The 26,291-nt window shown below is 39.6% G+C and overlaps 1 protein-coding gene across 1 annotated transcript in view; it reads right to left on the reverse strand.

Moving 5' to 3' along the window:
• Positions 1-25,091, reverse strand: part of htr4 (5-hydroxytryptamine receptor 4) — a 74,516-nt gene extending 49,425 nt beyond the window's left edge. Inside the window, exon 1 of the mRNA XM_061237027.1 lies at positions 24,981-25,091. Coding sequence (XP_061093011.1) covers positions 24,981-24,999 — 19 coding nt within the window. The 5' untranslated portion in view covers positions 25,000-25,091. The remainder of the gene's footprint in view (positions 1-24,980) is intronic.
• Positions 25,092-26,291: the final 1,200 nt, after the last annotated feature.

Genomic DNA, 26,291 nt, shown 5'->3' on the forward strand with positions numbered 1-26,291 from the left:
TTTGCAATTTAAAGGACAGGTCCATTTTTCAGTCCGCAGGGCAGTTCACAAACCTCTACTTTACTTAAGTGTCCTGGGATTCTGGGGAAAGTGGAGGGTGTCTGGAGAATTCTGCATTGAATTACAGCAAAAAGGAAGGGCAGCTGGATTGTAAATTATGTAAAGAAAGTCCCACAGGCTTTTTTCACCATTCATTTCATGCGCAAATACTTGAGCGGCTCCAAAAAGTACTCGCAGATTCATTTCACTTTTGCGTCATCCCAAGTCATTTTTCTTTTCTACATTTAATCTCAGCCGATGTTGTACTATTCGAAGATTCCCTCTCAGTGAAAGTCGTTCAACAGAAGTGCTTTCCATATCATTGAGTAATTTCAGCACTTTCGCAGTTACATAACGTGTAATTAAGTGTTTGACCTTTGATCTGTGGAACAATAAATATATGTACAGGCAGTAAGCATGCTGATTGGAGCTATAAATATGAGCTGGGGCAAGAGAAATGCCGGAATGCAGTAGCCACAACGTTTTCCTTATGGGGAAATTCCTTATGGGCAAAAAAAAATGCATAGCCATCATAGCTGCTGGAGCACTAAAATCGCTCCCCTTTTGGGGCCGAGCAATCAAGACATGATGGTGGAAAGGTACACACCGGCTGTCATTATTCTGACATTGTGTCCATTTTTCTGGGAGGGCGAGTGAGGCTGGATTATGGGAGAGATTTGACTGCTGCAAGCCGATACAGGAAGTGGGAGTAACGTTTCACATTCTTCCACACTATGGCTACAGTTATCTGGGGGGTGGCTACAGGACTATACATCCGGGCGCCATGGGGGATCACCCAGTCACATGATCACTCTGTGGATTGGCGTTTGCTAATCCCAGAATGTAATCAGGACCTTCGCGGAGAGAGAAACTCTCTGGCAGACCCATGCCCGACCATTATTTTCCACATCATCGTCCTGAATGCGACAGAAATTCATTGGGGCAGAATCAGGTGTCCTTATAGTTCTGAACTAGGCTGGGGTTAAATCACCCAGTGACCCTCAGTGCTTCCAGCAATTAACTCATGTTTTCATTCCTCTCTCTGTTGGCAATTCAACTCTTTGCCCACTAATTGGAAGCAAGGCTTTTCACAGCATTAATAGTGCTTATAGTCAAAATGGCCCTTATTTTCCCCAAGGCCAATCTCCTTACACATCACCACATCTCCTTATTCGTTAAACCTAATTTAAATTGAGAAAGCATTTCATTTGAATTAAAGGGGCAGTTCACCCAAAAATGACTCCTGCCTGCCTCATCTACTGTAGGAATTCAGATTTTGTTCAAAGAAGGAGACTTCATTTTCCACAGAAATTACAGAGCACTGAACCCACTGCATCCCAACAATGAAACCAGCCTGGATTTTTTGAGTTGCAGATGTTCCATGCATAGAAATGCATGTACTAAATTCTGCCAAACATGGTACAGTAGGGCCAAGTCCACATGCAGCCCTCGAGGTTGTGTATCAGAATAGCAATCACAATGGAAAACAGTAGTTCAGGGTAAAATGCATAGTTTCAGGAAGTAAGCCCAATGCATTAAAATGTAATTGAACAGGTGCCATGTATTTTCACAGACAACAGCTGCTAGCTCCACATCCAATCATTTTGCTCCAATAATCAGGTTTCAAAGCCACACCAACAGGACAATGCTCTGGACATGCTTGTAATTACTCTTTTACAATGACCTACCTGAAATACCACATGCTAGTGCAGACCAATAAAATGGCATTCTTTAGCCGAGTGCCTCCAGAGGGATAAAGTCAGTCGCAGTACTTTGAATTAGACCCTTTCAAACTCTCGAGCTCCCAGATATATAAATGTCAGTCTGCACTTGCAGCACATCTAGCAACAGGAAGGATGAATTGGGATAGTTGTGTTGAGTGCACCGTTGGTATGAATTCAACATTTGTCAAGCTTGTCTGAGTGCATTGGCACAGTATCACATTTTGGCCTTAAATGGCAACTGAGCCATTTTGAGAGAAAATGCTTGCATGGCACTCCACAATCACACAATTTCTGGCTATTCAGAAAATCTGTTTAACAGGAACCATGGCAATCTGCAATTTGGATTCATTTAAAATAATTTCATGACCGAATCAGTGTAGGGCGCTAATACCTTAATGCTGGAAGTGTTTTGTTTTTTGTTCGTTTCGTTTTTTAACACAAAACTTTATTTCAGTCCGCAGGGCAGAAACTTTAAAAATGATCTAGACCTATGCATGCTAAAGCACACAATACCTGCCAACCAATGTTTATTTCTCTTTATTTTAGAGAAAAGTAAAATTAGGATGATTTTCATTTTCAGAATTTACCAGGGATTATCAAAGTGGGCAGAGAATGCAGCCATGATTACACTGTCTGATCTACAGTGTTGACTTAGTTTTGTTAGACCTCCATTTATCTCATCCAAATGCAGATGTGCACCACACATATTTAAATAAAAAAATGAAAGAAAATAGTCAAATATTTGAGATCTTACAGCTTAACTTTGTGGATTTTGATTGTGGCCTGGTCCTAACCCTTCAATTTAAATTAAAATACAAATAAGAGAAAAAACTTGCAACCTAGAAGAGTAAGCCGGTTGTCAATCTAGTGTGATTGACACTAATTCCTTGAACATTAGCTTAGAGCTGCATAAAGGCAAATAATCATCTGTGCTCAGTGAGGAGCTCACAGCTAAGCATAACAATGAGCAAGCTGTGAGAAATCCGTCAAAATCCATCAAGTTTAAACCTGATAAACCGCACAGTATCCACTGACGTGGAGTTGACTCGTGCTTTCAGTAAAACCATAATGAGGAGGAATTCCCAGAGTAGGTGCATTTTCCACATGTAAAAGGTGGAGGGGGGGGTGGGTCTTTGTCGATAATGAAAAGCAGATTTATGATTTGAAGGCTACTACCATGGGAGGTAACATGTCTTGTCAATGTATTCAGATTTCTCCAAAGAACAATTCTGCCTCTCATGTGTAGTGTCTAATTGACCCAGTGATGTATTATTAAAATGTCATACCCCCAACAATTTTATAATCCATTATCCACTGACTTTGTTTCTGAATTCCAACTCTTCAGGAAGAAGCCAATGACTTCCAGCATTTACTTTTATTTTATATTTGTGGGCTGACAGATACATGTTGGAGAGATGGCACACTGCAGTTTTGTAGATCCGTCAAGCTGAGATTGAAATTCAGTCTATGGGGTAGCCTGTAGCCAAGTGGCCTAAGGTAACAGGGCAAGGCCCTTAACCACGCCTTGCTGCAGGCCTACAGGGCAACAGGGCAATCATCTGAATATTGGCATAATATAGGACTGGCAGCCCCAAAAACAACTTTTTTGTATAAAATGTTTCAGTGTCAGTCTATATTAAACACAACTAACAACACTCAAGTAATCAATAGTCTGAATGCAAATCCCCTGACCTGAGATTAGAGGTAGTGATTTATTTAACTGCCGCTGTGACTCATGGCATCTTAAACGTGTGTTTGTTCAAGGTTTATGGAGAATGCTCCTGTCCTCAAAAGCACGTACCCACAGGAATTTCAGAAAAAGAATAGCACTTGTTTTTTTCCCCATTATCCAGCTGAGCTTCTTAGCACACCGGACAGATGGGACAGATCTTCAATTCCATTCCAGTGCGTCTGCAGTGCAGAAGGTAAAGGTCATGCACCAAACCCATCCTGGATGAAGAACTCTGCTCACTTTGCAACTGCCTGATTTCTTCAGAAAAATCTGACATTAATGAGTCATTGACCATTATGAAGATGAAAAGTATAACCATATAAATACTGTATGTCACGTTCACTCCAACAGTGGCTGAAAACAGCGGCAATAACAACTCCTCACAAATAAAGAAATAAATAAAGACAAATTCATTAATAAAGCCAATCTCCAGATACAGTCAGAAAATATACCTTATAAAACCCAGCTATGGCAGCTTGATCAGCTTGAAAATTGAGCTGTTCAAGCTGGTCATAAAGCTGGGCTAGCTGTGTCAACCAGTACAGTAGCTACCAGCAGTTTCAAAACATAGCTTGTGTTAGTCAAACCATGTCAAGCTGGGAGCTGGTCTGAACTGAGCTCACCCAGCTCCCATGTGTTCAGCAAAAAATATAGATGTTATTTATGTTATAAAAGCCTTTACCATAGCATATTGGTCAGGGGTGAGGCCAAAAGCTACAACTCTTAAGAAGTCTATTTTGTAACTACGCATAGGTGGCACATAGAGTAGCTTGAATTTGATTGGCATATGTTCTTGAATGTAGTCTTTAAAGTTATTCTACAATATTCATTGCCCAGTCTAATAAAGGCTTTCTAAACATACACCTCTTTTGGGAGTGTCATGGAACTCTGCCCACAGGGGTGACCACAGTAATTAAAAACAAACATGAAATGTTTTATTACTTATAGTGCATAAAGTATGTACCAACATAACTCGGTGAAGGGTAGAGAGTCTAACAGTGACATGAAATTGATCAATAGTTTAAACCAGAGCTGAACCAGAAACAGCTGGACAGAACTTGCTTGATGAGCTTTTACCCAGAGAGTTTCTCTGGCATAGGCAGTCAGTAAGATCCTCCAAAGGGGTTCCTGGTGTCTAAGGGGAACTTGCTTGTTTGAGAGCTAAGAAGTTCCAAGCTAAACCAACATCAGGGGTAAGCCTCATACTTCTCAAATCAAAATTGAATGTATCATGAGGAAATGTTTGTTCATTGCATGTACAGTGGGCTCCAGAATTATTGACACCCTTAATAAGAATGGAGAAAAAATGCTGCATATAATGAACGACATGGATAGTGATCAATATTTATATTCAAACATAGACGAAAACTATATACTTTCATTTTAATACATTTATTCTCATGTTTCAATGTTTTTTATTTAGTAATCTGAGAACCACAGATGCCAAAAATGTTTGGCTTCCCTAACAATTATTGTGAATTAAATCAAACAAAGGGAAATTAGCAATACAGTTTTACTTTCATTTTGGTAATCCCAGTCTAAATGAACGTTATTGTGTAATTCCATCACTTCCTGTTTCACTAGAGAATAAAAAGAAAATAACAAGCATGCAAAATCCCATTGTCAGCTATCAGCATGGGAAAAGCCAAAGAATTGTCAATGAAGACACTGATGGTAATTGATCATCACAAGCTGGGTAATGGGTACAAAAACATACATAAACGGTTAAACATATCACTCAGCACTGTAAGTGCAATAATAAAAAGGCGTAAAAAACATATGGAATGGTTGCAAACTTGCCAGGAAGAGGAAGTGCATATTATCCCCACAGACCAAACTTGCAAATCACAATCATGAATCAGCCACTGGTACGGTATTTTACTGCCTTCCTTAAGCATCCTGGCAACAGTCACTAGCAGTCTAATAACCAGGTGTCACCCTATAGGCTCTCCAAAATGAAAAGAGCTGGCAGAAAAACCCAACCACTTTAAAGTTGCATCTGACCCATGCCAAGGACATGTTCACATCATCCAAATCTAGTATCTGACAGAAGAAAACACAAGACACCACTGCCTGGTTTTGTTGTTGTTTCTGTTTTTGTGATTTTTTCTAATTCTGCACACTCCACTGTTCCGCTTAGGCCCAGTGTGCTAATGAGCACACGATGTTGTTATTTGACTCCCTATGCCACGGCTCCAGAGTTCCATTCCAGACACTGTACTGGACAGTTGCTTTGGAGAAAAACAGAGTGATCTTAGATCCTGGGTCTAGTTTTTGCACTTATTAGAAAATGCCTTATTAAGAAGTAAAAGTGAAACACAGTAAAGTTCTGTGCCTGCAGTAACTTTAAATTGCTACATCAAACTAGTTCCTCCAAAGACACGCTTTGACTTTGATGAACAGGTGGATGAGATATACATGTGGCAGACAGAAAATTATCACCCGCTTTAAACCATTTTTGTACAAAACACTCAGACGTTTCTGATAAAATATCTCAATCACTTCAAATTTAAGAAGATTTATAAATCAGATCCCAGCCTCAACACTCCAAAAGGAGATTGTATTATTGTTAAGTATCTTGAAACAAGCAACATTCTCTAATATATTAAAAAATAATACTTATAAATTCACATACTTTCATGTTTCTTCAATATCCAGCTGAGTTAGATTTCCAAGAAATACAAACTGAAGGAATTTCCAAAAAAGGCACACATGTCAACTTCTATGAAGATGGCTATAGCCCGCCGAAAGGTAAACAGAGGATATGTCACTTCATGCTGACTGAATTTTTAAACTCACAAACTTGAAAGTGTTCAATTTGCTATTTTTGTCCTATTTATACATTACATGATGAATTGGGCAGTTGATTTGGGCATATGTTATCTTCAAGGAATAGTAGATAATTGCAAAACTGCAGATGCTACTTAGAGAGGAAGAAAAATACAACCTGGGGTAGCAGATGTTAAGAAATCGTGGAATGTTTATTTTTAATATGGTGAAGAGCTCAGAGATCACCAGGGGTAGACAGGGTGCCATCTCACACAGAGGTAAGGAAGTGCTCGCTAGCCACTGCCAGCACATATTATGATGATTTCTCACTTGCCTTGCTTTAGAGTAAATAGTTCACAGTTTGCTGTCTGGGTTTCATAGACTCTTATGTCTATGTGTTATATTTTGGTCTTTGGCTTTTGCAAGGTCAAAGAATTCTGACTCTGCACCTCCTGCCCTTAACTTACTCAAAGCTTCTAGCCAAGCAGAAAGGAGAAGAGAAGACCATGATGGATTAGACCAGCCTCTGCTGGACTTCATGCATGTAATCCGGTCACTTCCTCGCAGACCAAATAAGTTAAGGTTTGTGGGAAAGCAAATACAGGCAAGATTCATCTCTCCATCACTCTGTTCTAATTCATCATATCAAATCTGCTCTACAAGTGCCCTAAAGCAGCACAGTGGCCACTGCAACCACAGCGCAGCCTTTACAGTGTGTTGACATCCATGTCACTGGCCACAGCCTGATGACATTATACTGTTTTATTTAGATTTTAGTCATTTATCATTTCACAGAGAAGGTGAACAGAGCGAGACGAAGTGAGAAGGGAAGTGAGTGGCAGGCCTAAACCCTGTTTGTTCTGGAAATTACCCAGTCAGGCTGGTTATTGGCTTACACTGCTACCACTTCAGATTACTGCAGTAAAAAGCAGGAGCTGTACAAACAAAGGTAATTCAGGGGAGGGATGGGGGGAGGCAATGAAGGGTACAACGGAAAGTTGATAAGGGCCAGAAGAGCCACTCCTTGGCTCAACTCTTGTTTGCCATAGTAGCTTGCTGATCAACTCTCCTGACACTCTTTCCTTGGTGTATTTCAAATTTACGTATACTTCGTTTTGGAGCCCAGTTAAAAAATCAACATGCTTCATCCGTCCTTCATCAGTCTTATGAATGACAGGTATGGAACAGATCTCGAGGGGTGAAGTCAACCAAGTTTACAGAAGGCAGAGTAAGAGCACAAGCACAGTGAATGGGTGTTATATGGTAGCAAGAACCTGGCTTCCAGAGTACTTATGTAACACAAATGTTAAATGAACCTCCTGCACTTTCCAAATAATCAATATTGTCTACAGATTTCACACTATTGTTTACCATCAAGCCTCGTTGGCAGTAAGTTGTAAAACTCAACAAGACAGCTCTTCTCAAACAACGAGCGATAAATAATGCCCCTGGCAGCCGCTGAGAAATCCATTCCCTGGCACAATCTGCAATTATCTCAAATATTGCTGTTTCCGCATTTCTACATTCTCACATTCTTAGTCTCTCTGGATGAAAGAGCATAGTAATTCTTTCGTCAAACTGGTCTGCCAGTGGGTGATGAATTCCAAGCGAACTTCAATTAGCATCAATTCACCACCTCTGTGGGACTATGAGTAAACCTGTCTCCATTAGATTCCAGATTTTTAATAAAATGAAACACTAGTGCTGGTATATGGACTCTGCATTTTCCATGAGGCTCAGCGAGGGTTACATCTCACAGTAAAGTCTCGGAGAGAGCATTCACTTAATGCCTCCCTCCACTCCATGCCCTGTCTTTATTGCTGCCATGGCCAGAACACCACGCAGTGCTCTCCCAGGGTCGCTGTGATGCAGAAGAAATACAATAAAGATAATGCAGGAGATGTTGCATTGTAGTACCTAAATTGAATTCAGTCAATCTGGGCTTGCTGCCACTCACTGCAAATTGCGTGGAAGGGCCTTTTCTCAGCTCCCCTCAAAGAGATTGGTATCTGTTTTGTGGAGTCATGTACTGTTCCACAGCCATTCATTTACATACTGTGCTCTACATACAGGGAATAAGAGCTCAGGCGGTAAGAGCAGTCGTCTGGTAGTCGGAGGGCTGCCGGGTCGATCCTGCCCTGGGTGTGTCAAAGTGTCCCTGAGCTAGACACCTAACCACCATATGCTCCTAACGAGCAGGTGGGTGCTTTGCGATCACTGTTGGTGTGTAAGTGTGTGTATGAATGGGTGAATGAGAAGTGTCAATTGTACAGTGCTTTGGATAAAGGCGCGAAATAAATGCCAACAGTCTACCATTTAAATATGTTTAATGTACAGTACAAGCCAGGGAAAATTGAGCGGCTATGACTTTCTAAAAGAGCGTCTGAGAACTTGCTTACTGCATGTTATGAAACCGAAAGTGCTCTACATACATGTCTGAAAAAGAAAGTAAATGGTATTTTTCATATAAACACTAAGTGACCACTTTATTTGGTATTATTAGGACTTATTTTTTGGACTTATTTGTCTTCTGGGGCTGTATCCAATCCACTTAAAGGTTTTATGTGTTGTGTATTCACAGATGCTCTTCTGGATAACATCTGTTGTAATGCAGAGTTACTGTCGCCTTCCTGTCAGCTTGAACCAGTCTGGCGATTCTCCTCTTTCATTAACCCACAGTTCTGTTTCACCCACAAAACTGCCGCTCACTGGATGTTTTTCGCACAGTTCTCTGTAAACTCTAGAGACTGTTGTGCGTGAAAATCCTTGGAGATCAGCAGTTTCCGAGATACTCAAACAACCCCATCTGGCATTCCAACAATCATTCCATGGTCAAAGTCACTTACAGTAGATCACATTTCTCCCACATTCTTATGATTGGTTTGAGCAACAACTGAACCTCTTGGCCATTTTTGCATTTAATACATTGAGTTGCTGCCACATGGTCGGCATTAACAAGCTGGTGCACAGGTTTACCTAATAAAGTGGTCACTGAGAGTAAATGCTACGTATACAGTAGGCATATTACACCAGGGGTGTCAATCTCCAGTCCTGGAGGGCAACAGTGTTTGCTGGTTTTTGGTGTGTTTCAGCACAAATAATGAATTTAAGTCATTGGCTAAAGAGTCCACACACCTTAGTCTGAAGGCCTTATTTGGCTGCTGACCATAAGAAAGCCACAAATACCTGCAGATACCGTGGCCCTCTAGGACAGGAGTTTGACACCCCTTATATTACTCTTCACTTCCACACCAAGGTGGGAATTAATTTCAGATAGACAAATCTATTAAATTCAGTTCAGAAAAACAAATCGATATAACACTCAAACAAACCAAAACACACATCTCTGGTTTGATGCCAAATATACCAATGCTGTATCTGAAGATGTTCGCATCTGACCACAGCACCTTTGTTCAATCATACATTAAATTACCAAATGAGACCAAAATGGAAAGTTTTGGTCAGATACAGCATTGGCATGTTTGCCATTTAAACAGAGATGCATAAAAGGAGATGAGTGTCATACCCACGGTGATATATGTTGGCGGGGCAGTGATTTTTTGTGGCAGTTTCCAGAGGTCCAGGGGCACAGGTAAAATCAATGTTATAGTGGATTCCACTAAGTGCCAGGCTATTCTTGCTGACAATTTGGTTGCCTCTACCACCAAGGCTGAGACTTGGCTGTAGGTGGACTCTCCAATAACCCAAAATACACACAAAAAATGGTTTGGTGAGAACAAAATCTATGTTCTGCAGTGGCCATCTCAGGCACCAGGTCTCATTCCAATCAAAAACCTGTGGGCTGAAATGAGGAGGGCAGTTGAAAAATTCAAACCCAAGAATGTCAATGATCTTGCAAGGATCTGCATAGAGGAATGGTCCAAAATCCCACCAAATGTGTTCCTTAACATTTTCAAGCATGCTGGTAAAGACTCCATGCTGTTATCCTTGCCAGAGGTGGATGCACCAAGTAATAACCAGGGGTGACAATAATTATGGAACCTTGATTTTGGTGAAATCTATTTTTTTAAATGTTTTTGGTAGTATTTTTCACATGTTCAGCATTTTTAGTTTATCTCAGTAATCATATTGTTTATTTTTTAAAGTATTTCTGTGCATTGCCAGTCAGGGTTCCAACAATTCTGGAGCCCACTGTGAGTGTAACACATTTCTAAAAATAAATTCAGAAATATATGGTTCGGAAAATATATGCTGTAACATGCTTATGCTTTGTATAAATGGAAGTATTCATAGTAAGCAGCAGAAAATATGCATTCAAAACATTGCATTTGAAATCATCATGCAGGTTGTAATCTGTAAACACCTTGATATTCCAGCATATTAAATCATTTTTCATAACTGAAACAATATAGGCTTATACCCACAACACATTTGGAATATACATGAGATGGAATGATAGCATACTGAATGTGAAAGAATACATTGAGCGGAATATTCTGTGAATAATCCATTTAAATGTAAAAATGTAAACCGAATAGTCTGTCCATTTGGAGTGAATTAGCACTGTGTGTGTATGTGTGTGTCTTTGGTGTGTCTGTGTGTACATTTTTTATTGTGCAACAGGCGAAGAAACATAATGGGTTAAACTTTTCAAAAGTCACTTCAAATTTCTAGAGACAAAAACATCAAAATAAGATGTTTAGACCTACTGATGACAGAAATGTATGACAGAAATGTATGCCTTACATCTTCTGTCAATCTGTGTTTTATTCTTTGTTATTGATGTTCAAATGGAAATCATATGTGCTTCAGTCCACAATCACATTTGGAACAGTTGCCTTCCTTGTAAACATGGTGAACAGGAAAGAATCTAAGAGGTCATTATGTGGGGGGTAAGGTGTCTTGTATGTTTGCGGAAAAACATGACAAACTTACGACTGGAAAAAACAGCTCTGATCCTTCTGAAAATAAAATGGCCTTCAGAAAAAAAAAAACTGAATTCTAGACACTGCTAAATGCCTTGTGGCAGAAATTAATTGGACACTTAGCCACCTCTCAGCAGTGTCTGGATTAGAGCTGACAGGGCAAAGAGGAGAAATCTGGTCTCCTCACATGAAAGCAAGCAAGGCAAAGGTTCGCAGAAGCCGAGAGGCCACTGACAAGCTGAAAGAAGCCTTGGCTGCCTATGGAATTACAAAAAGTATTCATTAGTGCTGCCATCTCTAATGACCACACCGGTAAAAAATAATCTTAATCTTCCTGTTACTTTTGGGCATTGCTGTAGTTTAAAATTTCCATATGCAACTTAACTTTACGGTTATCTATCTGATGCTTTTATTGAAAGTGACTCGCAGTTGATTAGACTAAGCAGGGGACAATCCCCCCCAGGATCAACATGGGGTTATGGGCCTATCATCATATCACATTGTGGCCACACCAAGGCTTAAACGACCAACCATCAGGGTCCCAGTCATGAACCTTAGCCACGACACTACAGGCTGCCCTGGTGGCCTAGGTACATACAGCGCATGACTGGGCACAAACTGCAGATAGGAATAGCTAATTATAGGTCTCAGCTCTTAAGGATAAGCATTTCGTTGCAAAACAAAATAAAGTGAACTGTGCCCTCTGTCTAATAAAATATCTAAAGATAGCATGTGAAAAGTGTCTGGAAAAAAAATTTCCTTTACTAGACTAAAACATGCCCTTGCTCCTCATATGAAACCCTTACCTTTGCTGTATCTATTAATCATGAACTATTAAATTTCGCAAAGACTGGCTTTCATAACATTATTACTGAGTGCCCTTTCCAAACAAAAAAAGGTAACTGGTAAATTTGAACATCGTTCTGGCTGGCCAATGTGCCTTTTTTACTGTACAGTAACATCATTGGAAGTTAAAATAGAGAAATGAACTACTAGAGGCTGAATGTGGGCGATCAATTCACTGCAACCTAGTAACCATAAAATTAATCTGCAGTGGTGTGTGCATATTTAATTCAATATCCTGCAGGTCAGGTGTTCAAGCTCCCTGGTGATCAGTAGTACTGTACCTCATCATGATCAAGAGCATGCAGGCAATGTTTGTATTTCTAACACAGTTCCGAATTCACTGCTTCGTCGAGTGGTTTCAAGCACTTACTATAAACTAAGTATAAACCAGTATGAACCAGTATAAACCAGTCAAAAGACTAGGTGTCCATACTGTAAGAAAACACCTGCTGTAATCATTCTCGTTTAAAAGGTCTGCCCCCACACTGATAAACAAGCTTCTCAGTGATATTTTCACAACTTCAAATCACAAATAATGCTAAACTGGAGATATCTCAAGGATATTATATTGTCACTTCATACATTAATCATTACAAAGGCAGTTCAGATTAGAATTTTGAATATATGAGCATAATTTACACTTCAATCTCCTAATGCAGTTCACGAAAATGGTTCTGCAGAGAATTAAAAATCAAGTTAACTTTACTTTTCTGTTATAATATTACATGTTAACCATTGTGAAATGCAACTCTGTGTGATTACTTCCTTTTAATAACCTTTGATGTTAGAGATCGCGCAACAGATTATGGTTCCAACTGAAGAAAATGTATTATTGACTGCTAGACAAATCATTACTAATAGACACATAAAAAATTATATAGTGTTTGTTTATTCTCCATTATTCCTCCCAACTCTTAACACAGCGTGTGTTATATCTGTCTGAATTGACAGTGCTTGAGCCATAGCTGTGCCACAATGAAAAACGAGTTCCTGAAGACCGGTGAAAGTAATATTTCTCACAATAATCAATTCAGTCGGCCTGAGATTCGTCCTCCAGTATTTCAACATGGCTGTCATACCACACAGCCGCCGTGCAGTGTAATTACGGAAGGTTTTATAAATTTACAGTCCGCTGTCCTATCAGGAGATGAAAGAACACATGTTCCATTCAACTCAACCTTGACCCAGGCGAAGCGAGTTGCTCAAAGTGCAATGAAATGGAAAAGTAAAGGAGCACAGCTGTGCATAGGTTTGATTTTACAAGCAGTTTTTCATATCACATTTGATATTGATATTACAAGTTGGGGGGGAGAGTCTTTTCAAGAGCTTCATTCTCTGAGATCTGGAGGACAAAACAAGCAGAGGTCTCTTTTAGACTATGACAGGAACTGCTCTAATCATCACTTGGTAAATGGTCTGTATTTATATTTCGCCTTTATCCAAAGCGCTTTACAATTGATGTGTCTCATTCACCCATTCGCACACCAACCAGGTTGTCAGGAGCGTTTGGAGGTTAGGTGTCTTGCTCAGGGACACTTCCACACAGCCAGGGCCCGCCGACTGCCAGACAACTGCTCTTACCGCCTGAGCCAATGTCACTTCTTACACATTAAGTAGGCTACCTACTACAAACTGTACACTGATGCACGTATATTTTTAAAAACCTTAGAAGAGAACTTCAGAAAATGTTTGGTGCACTTGTACTGTAACAGTGAAAGGAAAACAAAAAATGCCAGCAGCAATCTATAATTAATTACGAATGCTAATTACGGATCAGGTTGTTATTTACTTTGTGAATCTACCTCTAGGGATTTTATTCTAAGATTTAATTTTAATACTATGACCACAGGTCTTTGGTGAAAAAATAAAGCAACTGCTTCAACCATAATTTACAGCGCCTTCCACAGAATGCATTTGTTGAGACCATCGCAGAATTATTGACACAAAACATCAGAGGGGAAAGACTTTCTCAGCATTTCCAGATATCTCAGACATCTGGTTTTCTGGAGTGTGTTTAATTTGTGAACACGCCACTGCGGACTGTTTCAGGATCTGTGTTTAATTTGTGAACACGCAACTTCACACAGTTTTATGATGTGTGTTGCTTTTTTGCCTTTCCAGACCCGATTAACCTGCATTGCACCATTAAACCCAAAATACTAAATGGCCAGTTTAGAAACAGGTTTGCTTTGTTTCTGGATGCATGCATTTCCATGCGCTATACCAAACAAAAAAAGTTGTGTTAAATTGGTCGGATGCAGAAAATCAATTCATGGAACTGGTGCTTGCATTCTGTGAGTTTTTGTGCAAAACTTTTGTTCTTTGGTGTTTGCTCAGTTCAGACTCCTAATGCTATCTGAAACAGGCTCTATCGATCGGTCCTGTGGAAGCCATGCTACGCCACGCCGCTCCACCCAACAAAAGCATACATCCCAGCTATACCCAGCGCTACAGTATCGAGTGCATCACCATTGCATAAGCTCTCCAACTCAGGCCAGGCCTCACGCAGAAGAGCAGTCACGAATTCTCCAGCTAATTCATCAGCTTAGTGCCTTTCCCCAGCCATTCTGCTGAGATATTGATTAAACAGCACATGTGGTTTGTAAATCCAATGCCTGCCAGCTACCCACGGGTCAAATAGCCTGCTGACAATCACTGATTAACACCTTGTCCAGGTAGACCAAAATTTCTCATTAGTCACGGCAAAAGGTTCTCTCCAGTGAAGACCATTACATTTGACATACCTTCCTGCTCTTGAAAAAAGTATAAGTAAATGCCTCAAATGCATAAATTAATGATTTATTTAGAGAATCATTCTAAAATGTATTTAGCATAGCATCGTTTACAATCAGAGAGCCACTTTGTGATTCAGAGTCAATCTTTCCCAGAGAGAATAGAAATATCCAATATGAAGAAGCAAAGAAAACACATTGATACAAATAAATTAAGTAAACATGTTGCAGCATTAAATAAGCCATAGTACATCTTCACTTCAGTGAACTCCACAGCTTTGATTTTGGTTCATGTACAACAAAAGAGTTATACCCATTTATAATGGATGTATAACCATTCAAACCTGACAGTACCTACAATTTAGTAGGTAGTTAAGTCTGTACTTATTCTTAATTCGGATTTATAATGATATCTATTAAAGAAGTAAACTATTTTTGGAATTGCACTCCATAAAACAATAACTGTTCATGCTCTTGATACATGAACATTATAATATCAACAGTTCAGTGTAACCATGCAACTCCATACAGATGGCAATCATCACTGGTGTACTGCAAACACTTTAAGTTAGTACTAATGTGTTTACAGTACACCGGTGATGAATACAGAATAATGCAGAACATTACTGGAACACCTCTCAATGAATCCAGCTATTCTTAAATGTTCAATTGAACACAGGCATGGATAGTATCTTGGACTGTACTAAACATGTACAATGCTAAAGTTGTTACCATGCATGGGCCATTTCCATAACTTGTATAATTGTGCCATATAGTTGCTTGGCAACTGCTTGGCAGTATGAAATGGCAATATATTGATTAATATAATCATTAAAAAATGATTGCTTTATATAACCTGTTGATACTGCTATTATACTATTACTTCACAAGCAAGTAGAAACTTTTGGAATGCACTCAACCAGTAATAATATTTAACTTAAAAACTGTTTGGTAAACAGAATTCGGCCAACATAGATGCTACATTATTTAATATAGCCTATAAGTTTTATCATATTTCAGGTGGAGACAAAATTATTACAGCTAAAATGTGTGACAGCAACATACTTTTCTAAATAAATCAGAACACTGGTATAAAACAATAATTATATAGTGCTTCACGGTATATTGCCACTGGTAAGTGAACGTTCCTGTCATAAAACATAAAAGCGCACTTGAAATAGGCATTGCATTGGATTTCATTGCAATTCGATCAGTCCATCAGTTCAACTGCATCAGTGGAATTATTTCAAATAGTCACCGACAAAGCTCGTTGACTGTGTTTTGTTTAACAACGTTTTTGTTTTGTTCGCATAAGCTGAAATGAAGTTTCTTAGACAGGTGATATAGCAAATCACTGACTTCTTACTTCTGTGGTGAGCTGCTTTAAAATTAACTTATCAGAATAAACGTGCGGCTATTTAGTGCATGTACAGTCAAAGCCAGTTCTTACCATTTCGTTGTGGAGACCCCAGGTTTGAATACCATTGTATGGTTCTAAATTCCGTATTGGAGAAATCACATCTTCGCGTTCAAAAATAATGCGACTCGGCAAACAGAAAATGTTTAGTCCCGGTGTTAATTTAGTGAATGTGCGTTGCCTTGAAGCTTTGCAAAGAGGAAGCGCTTTCTACGAGATACCCGTGCGCAGCCAGACGGGAAGCCTGTGCGCAAAAGAGGGCTCCGATGTAACCTTTGAGCGCGTGGAACACACTGAAGTAGACATAGACCGTCCGCTTCAGATAACCCCATCAAGCTGCACCTTCCAAGTCCCTCCTCCTTTCTCTGACTCAAGTGTTGTTGTGGGCAGCTGCACAGCTAGTTATCCCCGGCATGCGGAAAAAGCGCCCATTCCTCTAACATGCATTCAAAGTATATAGCAAGTTAAAGGAAATAGCCGGTAAAAAAATTAAGTCACCTTTAGCTGCCATGGAAGCAAAACGCAAACACTCCACTAACCCTTCACGATAAGGGTGTGCATTAGGATAAGAGTACAGTTTCTCCGTTGCATGGAGGCATATTTGTTTTATATGGCTTTTGTTTCTCGTGTGTTCTTTATACTGTACCAGCAGTCCCCATGGTAATGCAATGCCGAATACACATACACAGTCTAACTTTGACATGTTTTCAACCATATTATACAGGGTGGCATGGTTCGAAATGTAGACTATACCTGGAACATTTAGTTGAATGTCTCATGAATATTGCTGACATCCCATTACAAGAGAAATGATAAAAACAAAGAACAAATTGTATTTATTTTCCCAGATCATTGACAATACTACTACTACGTTGATTACAGTAAATACATCCTGGAAACAATACATCCTAATTTTACAGAAGGTAGCCTATTATTATTATTATTATTATTATTATTATTATTATTTATTGGAAAATCCTGTGTTCTGTGTAACATTTCTGCTTCATCTTCATCCTCAAATTTAGTATGATGGCACTGGAGTACAATGGTTAGTGAGCCAGGCTTGCAACATAAAGGTTATAACCTGAAGAATGGTGCTTAAGCTGAGTTGCTACTGTATATATCCAGCTGTACATATTGGGTAGTGACCGAAAGAACGAGATCGCGTATACAAGCGGCCGAAATGAGCTTCCTCCGTAGGGTGGCCGGGCTCAGCCTTAGAGATAGGGTGAGGAGCTCGGACATCCGGAGGGAGCTCGGAGTAGAGCCGCTGCTCCTTCGCATCGAAAAAAGCCAATTGAGGTGGTTCGGGCATCTCATCAGGATGCCTCCCGGGCGCCTCCCTTTGGAGGTTTTCCGGGCTCGTCCAACTGGGCGGAGACCCCGAGGGAGACCCAGAGCCCGCTGGAGAGATTATATATCTCTCCTGGCCAGGGAACGCCTCGGGATCCCCCAGGAGGAGCTAGAATGCGTTGCTGGGGAGAGGGACGCCTGGAATACCCGGCTTTGCCTACTGCCCCCGCGACCCGACTCCGGATAAGCGGGTGACGATGGATGGATGGATGGATGGATGTACATATTGACACTATGTGAAAAAGCCAAATACTTGTGCACTGTAAGTCACTCTGTGTGATAGTATTGGCTGGAAAATTCCCATAATGTAATGGTTCCACTTGGCTTCCTCTACTGAGAACTTATTAATGCTCTGACAGGGCTTGAAGTTAAGGATTTGTCATAATGTCAAGAGCTGAGAAAACCTGCAGCATGACCTTTTGGAAATGACTAGTGGGTGAGCTCTATTATCTGCAAAAAATCAAGGTGCTCACGTGTCTTTTTGGGATTACTAGGTCATTCCAGTAAATATACACAAGATGCATATTTATGGCTGGACTGAGTTATTTTACTAGGTCATACCTGAATGGCATGGCTCACTATTAATATGTCATTATTTGGTTGTCTCATTTCATTGATTTGATTTGATTTTGGAAAGGTGTATTGCTCTAACCTAGCGTTAAAAATTATGCAAGAGGGAAAAAGAGAGAGAAAGAAAGAGGGAGGGAGAGAGAGCAAGGACAATATGAACTGAATTTACATTTTATCATGATAATGGATGGAATATTTTGATTAATTCAGTTCTATTGTTACCATGCTTTCTCTGAATAATAAAGACTGCACTTCAAGATAATGGCAAAGCTTTTTGAAACATTCTCTTCATGAATTCATTCAAATTCAATAATGCATTACAAGAATCATTCTGACAGCTAAAATGCTATCCTTATCAGAAACCAGTTTCCATAATAATGGACAAATCACCCATTCTCTGCAATTTAAGATGGGAAAACAATGCAATTTTAATAAAAAATTTTGTTTGTTTGTTTTTAAGAAAGCTTTGATGAAAGACATTGTTAAGATATGAGCACTCAAAAATCCAAAGGTGATTCTGGCCTTATTTCCAACCAGAGTCTAATGCTGCCAAATTCTGAAGAAAACTGAGAGAAAAACTTAGAAAGCACTTAAAACAGTTAGGTGTGAATGGGATTTCATTTCACAGTTCTTGAAAGGCTCGTTTTTAAGGCACCTCCTCACTGGTTAATATAAGGCGCTCCAAAACGTGCAGTGAAAATGCTCTTCCTTTTCCAGCTACTCCCCTTGGGGAATACTGGTGGAGCAAATTACATTTTTAAAGAACTAGATGATACCCAGTTCAACTACTTGTATGGTTATCCATCTTTTTGAAAATGGGAAACTATGCAACCAGCTTATGATTTTGTATGTAATTCTCTTGGAATTTAGTCGCAATGCTCTACAAAGTCTCTTCCAAGTGTTGTAAAGCATTTCATTTTTACAATTATTTTTCATTTTGTGAGATTCACACACTAACAGAAAATATTTGAGTTTAAACCCAAATTTCAATGAGGACGCCCATCTGCTCTAAGTTTATCCTCCAGTTTGACCCCACTACTGGCGTTCACACAAAAACAAATACATAATCTCCTTCGCAGGAACTCTGATATTCGTTGCAGAACTCTTTCTAAGAACCAACAATCAGAGTTCAAGATTTTGCCAGAGTGCATGTCTATTCCAGGTTGAGGCAGTTGTGTAAGTTGGAAGAGCGTTCTAGCTAAGAACAAAAAACAAGGAGGGCTGGAACAGCTAAGACTGATATTTTTTTACACTAGAGTCAACTAATTTCACATTTGCTGTGACTCTAAGGTGATTAGAGGGAACCGGATAATGTGGCTCTTGAGTGTATTCACTTTCCCTCTGCATTGACTGCAGCCTGGCTTGTATTTATCACCAATCCTTAAATGTAACTCTCAGCCAAATGTAAGCAATTCTTCCTCAAATACTGTGTTTGCTGAGTTCAAAGATCACCAAAATCAATGGAAAGAAATTGTGTTTGGATTAATAACCAATTTAAAGTTCCATGTAACTGACCCCTGTTTCTTCATCTCTTTCTTACATCACATGAACAGATTTCAGTGACTCTTCACAGCAGTCCATTGGAAGAGAAGTGCTTCAGAGCCACTTATTCTTTTGTCCTGCTAGATTCACGCCCACTCCACCCACAGTGGTGACAGAGGTGAAAAATAATCACCATAATTTTTTTCTTCAATTTGGTATTTACCATTGCTTCTCTAGAATAGTACCTGTACGTTATACAAGGACCATTACAACTGAAGCACATATTGTCATCCAATGCACTCACCTAAAAGCTAGACCACTATGGCTGGCACAGTGGTTTGTACTGCTCCCTCAAAAGAAGGAGGTTCTGAAATATCTGCGTAGAGTTTACACATTCTCCCTATGTTTACATGGGATTCCTCCCACACTGAAAGACATGTCAAGTAAGGCATACTACTGCAATAGCCCTTGAGCAACGGCAGTTGGTCCCTGGGCACTGCACTGTATCTGCCCTACTGCTCCTAAATATCTAGATGAATGCAGAGGAAAAATTACCCCTCAGGGTTCAATAAAGTATATCTTTATCAACTATACTTGTACCTCATGTAGACGTCTTGGGAGAGACCTAATGTAGCATGAAACTGTACAAACATGAACAAATTCTGAAGCAAATTCTGTCCTAGACATAACCAATAAATTAAATAGCCCAAGCTTGAAGTTAGGGCATTGAGGAGCCAGCCATCCTTTCCGATGAGCATACTGTAGGCGTGGATTTACGGGGGACAGGATGGCCTCTCTTTTTGGTGGTGACTGCCGGCTACTGACCAAGCTGGGGAGCAATGGTTATCTCCCTGGAGACTGGAGCTATACCTCATCAGCTCCATGAACAAGCACTGGGGTCTTGTACCATCACCAGGATTCTCCTCCAACTAAGATCATGTCCTCAAATCAGTTGATGCAGCAAGAAAGCTGGAAACACTTAAAATCAATCCAGACACAGACACTATATTCCCAGAGTGGCGACCCAGGCACTTCCTCGGGTAATCAGGTATAATAGATGTGAAATATCACAAAAATGTTTATCATCTCATGGGGGAATGGACCTCCATGACATTACCATTAACAAATATTTGGATTATTTTGATTACATTACATTACATGTTTGTATTAAAGTGTATCTCTGTGTGTATTATTAAACATAGCCTCCTATAATGATGTGCATGTTTGATTTTAGTGCACTGCGAATCAAACCTGTCACTAATTTTTAACCTTGTGGATCAGCCACGTCAATTATTTTTAATCCCTTCTAAATCAGTCACACATAACTTATTTACTCTGAGAGTCTCTAATTATTCTGCACCAAAATTAATAAATTAGTCTGCAGTATATAACAAATTAATCTCATAACATTTACAGATGAAGGGAGTTTTCAAGGAAGAAGATACCACTTATGACACATTTCCAGTGCAACCAGAGAACTTAGACTATCATTATAAGTACTGCCATGTAATGTTTAATTACTCTTACTCCAGTTTAGTATTGGTGCATTCATTAAATGTACTAATATGAGTAACCTTCATGTGTTAATGTGTACAGTATATGGGTTGAGTTTTATGTTGTATTATGGTTTTGCTATACAGACTATGCCAACCCTGTGTGCAATTGTGTTGTTTTTTTTGTTTTTTTGTGTGTTTATATAAATGTATTGTGTTACCAAGAGAGGGAGGGCTCCATTCAATCTTCTGGTCAGTCAGTCAGGGTGCTGTATACAGTAAAGTTGTTTTTGCTTATTTGCTTTGCAGAACTCATTTCAGTTTGCTTTTCATTATATTCCTGAATACTGTGATGTGATTAATCATGATCTTTCACAGGATTTTGTGTGGTTAATTGCAATTAAATATTGAATTGTTTGACAGCCCTAGTTTTTCGTCAGCTGGAGTGCATTTTGTAGTATATATTATGTAAATTAATATAGTATCTTATAATAACATGTAACATCATAAACTGTATCATTTTTCCAACTAACCAGCTAAAAAATCCTCTGGCACTTTATGTGTTCTAATTTATGTGCATTACTTTCCATATTTTTAGCATTTAATCCATTTATAAAGTCACACATATGTGGAATTAATTTAGTTCATTGCTACTCTAGGCCCAGAGTATCCCCAGGACATTAAAATGTGACCTTTTCATATCAAGTTCCCTAGCCATTGTGTTAATACTGTCCATGGGGTCTAAACTAGATTACAAATTTCAAAATGGTTGGCATTTCAGAACATCTCTGCATTAAACAATTTAAAACAAGATTATCACTCAGGTGACTGTATAGGCTATGTATGGTTCTTATTATTTCATGATATATCTATTTTCTATATGACCTTTGTCTCATTCTATGATATGACATGGAGAATTGCATGCAGAGGTGCCAATCCCATTTCTTGGAGTGCCACTGTACATACAGTACAGTATTCTGGCTTTTGTTCCAACCAATTATTTTGTCTTGAATGTGTAAACAGCATGCAACAGTAAAAAGTGTTCACCGAACATGCATGTGTGGTCTGCATCTGAACCTTATGATTTTATAATAAACGTCAGGTCAAATGAACAATTGGGTTGATTACATAGTTGTTTTGAAATCCCCTAAAGGACTGTCCCTCATTGTGCACCGCTGGCTTATCGTATTAAATTACAATGAGAGCCACACTAAATTCATTTGGGTGCCGGATGCTTTTCTATACTGTAGCTCTCACTCACTGCAAATAGTAATGCCACAGTGAAAAAAAAAACTTTCACAGCATATTTGAAAAATTGTGCAGCCTACTGTAAGTTGATGTAAATGTAAATGGATTTTGAAGAAACACGAAGACCAATCTTGTGCCCTGCTAGCCTCCGGTCATAAATAGTCTGGAGGTCTGATGCATTGGCCCTAGCTATCATAGCATCCTGTTTGGGAATCGCTGTGTGTTTCTCTCCATCATCTTGTCTACGTATGTACAGTATATACAGAGTATGTATATACAGTGGGCTCAAGACATACAGGAAACCTTTTATTTCAATACATTCAATACTCTCATGTTACAATGTTTTTTTCTTCAGTAATCTTTTTCTGAAAATCACAGGTGCCAAAATGGTTGGCACCCCTAACCTAACAAAGTGAAATTGGCAATACAATTTTCCCTTAATTTAGTTAATCTCAGTCTAAAGGACCTATATTGTGTCATTCCATTGCTTCCTGTTTCACTAGAGTATAGAAAAGAAGGTAACAAGCAAACAAAATCCCTTTGTCAACCATCAGCATGGGAAAAGCTAAAGAACTGTCAATTCAGAAGACACAGGTGACAATTTGTCATCAAAGGTTGGGTAATGGGTACAAAAACATACCTAAATGGTTAAACTTAGCACTGTAAGGGCAATAATAAAAAGGCTTACAACATATGGAATGGTTGCAAACTTGCCAGGAAGAAGATGCAAGCAGTAAGGAAGATGGGGAGGGAGATCATATGTATATGAATATGAATGATGAACAGATATTGATATGTGTGTCATAATAATAACAATTATAACAATAACCATCATCATCATCATCATGTGGTGTCTTGGTTTAGCCCCCTTGAACCAATATGCCCCCTTTAAGAGCCAGTTTTCTGCAGAAATGACAGTTCATACAGAAAAAGGACAACAGTTCCCATCGGCAACTGAGCCTGAGCAGTCATGCAGTGGTAGCCAGGTGGACTTCATTAATAACTGGCTGGCAGTTGATTGTTGTTGTCAGTCAGAGACTGGGGACTTTTATAAGGGTGAGTCATCTTTACAAGCCACCTATGAAGTGGGTCCACCAGAAGCTTAAATGGATTTGCTCGGAGCATCTGCTAAATGGCTAAAATCTTAAATGAAAATTTGTTGGCAAAGGTATGCTTCTGATGAACAACAGTAGATATTATATTAAGCTTTGTTTCTTTGCTGTATTTCCTTTTGATTTAATTAGTTCTTGAATATTAAACCTTGTATTGAGTCAGAATCACAATGTCATATTTTAGGAATCAGTAAAACAAACAAGAACATCTTTCCAGATAAATGCACTACTGAGTCACAATCAGACTTTTTTCTGAACCGCAGAGCGAAGAAGCAGGTCTTGTGGCCATCAATCTGTCTGCAGCATGCTTCAGCATTGGGCATGAAGCAGTAAATATTTCTACACCTTTGAACTGAGAAAGGGTTGTTTGGGTTGGCACCTTATTGGCTACTAAAACAAGCTGTTGTTACCATAGAGACAGAAGATCTTTTCAATCTGTGGACACCATTATTGCAATTTAAAGCATTGTTGGTCTGTTCTTAAAAATGAAATTATAGCCTACCATATTATTATGCTCTAATGTAAAGATATGTAACACAGTGCACAGTCACAAATGCATTACAATAACAGCAATAGGCTTTGCATATCTGCTTGAGATTGTGTTGACTGCTGCAATACTATCCCAGTACAGACAGTATGATTACAAAGGAGATAAACAAAACCTTTCAGTCGACACCATCTGTAGAGAATATAATATGAAAGCATAGCACAGCTCTGAGGCATGTTATGGATCCAAAGATAAAGCACTAATGAGCTCTATGGCTACAAGTGCAATAAGATCTTAATCATACAAACCGTAAAGGATAACCAAAGGACGACCAAGCAGGTATGGCAAGTCAGACTTGCCTTACTAATGCCATTATTACCACCAATAGAAAAATGCAATAATGAAATGAAAAGGAGTAACCTATTGCATTTGTAGCGGGTACAAATATGTGCTGCGGCTTTAAGGCTCACATAAACGCGCAGGAGAATTAAAAAAAGGAAAAGAGATGGTATGAGCAGTGTGGACGGAGCGGCAACAGTGTTTGAGCTCCACTGCTGTGCTAAATTTAACAGTTTTCATGTGTAGTTATTATCGAGTCGTCATATAAAGTGGCACGGTTGAAATCAGTAACGCGGCTACGTTTGTGTTTTCGTTTTCTTTGATAGTGCGAGCGCCGAAGTCGGGCTACATTAAACTAAAGTTAACTTTTGCTATTAGCTGGGGCTACATGGCGATACACAGATAGGCTACACAGATGAAGACGGCTGGAAGAGCATTCAAGTGTGAGCCTAGTGCAGTTATTTAGATCGTCTAGGTCGCTAAGAGCGATACCTTAACTTTTCTCTCAAAGATTTTGTTTTGGAAGAGCAAGCCTGAACGTCGTCAATATCGGGAGGTGTAAAGTGTTAGCTAAAAGTTATGCTCACCCCTTCCCCACTCCGTATGTGAACGGTGAGGGAAAAGGAGCTAGCCTATTCATTGTTGCAAGGGAAAAGGAGCTAGCCTATTCATTTTTACTGTTTGCTGTTCGCTACCCTGCGCAGAAGAGAAACGTGCGGCGTGAGTGCAACGAGTTTCTTTGGAAGTTTACCCGGCCAGCCATCGGACATCCTGGACGTGCGATCTCGGCTGTTGTATGGGTAGTCACTGCACCACACTGTGATCCACCAATACACAGGCGTCGTGCGCAGCCGAACCGAACTGTCTGTGAACTGAACGAACTAGCTAACGCTGCATTGTGCGCCCATACACACTCAAACGTTAACAGCACCCACTGAACTGAACTGTACAGCAACGGTAACACACATACACTGGAGTGAAACGGTCTGCTCATCCAGACTGACAGAGCAGATGCTGAGTAACTGTTTAATGGGAAAGTAAGGAGGGTACTGGAATTTCTGCTGAATGTAATTCGTTTAGGGAAACCCTGTTTTTTTGTTACAATTCTATGGAATGTGAAATGCCTGTTTTGAGGTAATCTGTATTTTCAGTTAGGTTTCCGGCCTGGTTAAAGGGAGACATTTCAGTCGTTATAAGAGCGCATTCAATGATAATGTTACATGTATAAGGGTAAGGGTATGGTTCATTAAGCGTCACTTCAAGCATCCAAGGTTTGATGGTGAGTTAACACAGATTTATGTATCTTGATATGTCATTCATGGGATTTGTTGCTAATGACTAGTGTGTCACCGGAATCTTACCATCTTGAATTTCTTGACCCAAGAGGATGTTAACCATTTTGTATTTGAATAATTTTCTGTAAGCTCTGTGTTTATTCTTGAGTAAACATTAGAGGGAACAACAGCTATAATTGTCCATTTAATTTACTTACCTGGGGGTAGGGGCGCCTCACCTGTTTAGCTAGACCTGGGGAAAGTAGGGGTGGTGTCAGGTCAGTTTAGCACTTACCTCGCACACACTGCACACACCCTTCAGACGATCATCTACTGAAGCCCACTTTACCCCGTCTAAGAAGCTGCCGTTAGCCCAAGCTGCTAAACAGTAAACAACTTGCTCACTCACCTGAACATTGAGGCTATAGGTATTGGGTGTGGGGGACCTAGATCCTATCCCACTCAGTCCTCCCCAGACTAAGGACTGTGTAACCCCTACAAGGCGGCGGTAATAATTCCGACCGTTACACATTGTTATAATATTTGACATAATATCAAGATGACTTGCTTAGCGCTATTGCAAAAGAATACATTGTGGGAGAGAAGAAGGAATCAGAAAGAAGTGAGAGGAGAGAATCAAGCTATTTGCATGAGAGACCACAGACAACATAAAGAATGTTCTATGAGATCGAGACTGCTGCTGCTTTTATTGCTAGTTCATTTACACTAAGAATTATAGATAATAGTGATAGTAGCCCATTTAACCCATGTGTTGCCACTATGTTTAA

The sequence above is a fragment of the Conger conger genome, chromosome 3, assembly GCF_963514075.1.
Source record: "Conger conger chromosome 3, fConCon1.1, whole genome shotgun sequence".
Classification (NCBI taxonomy): Eukaryota; Metazoa; Chordata; class Actinopteri; order Anguilliformes; family Congridae; genus Conger; species Conger conger.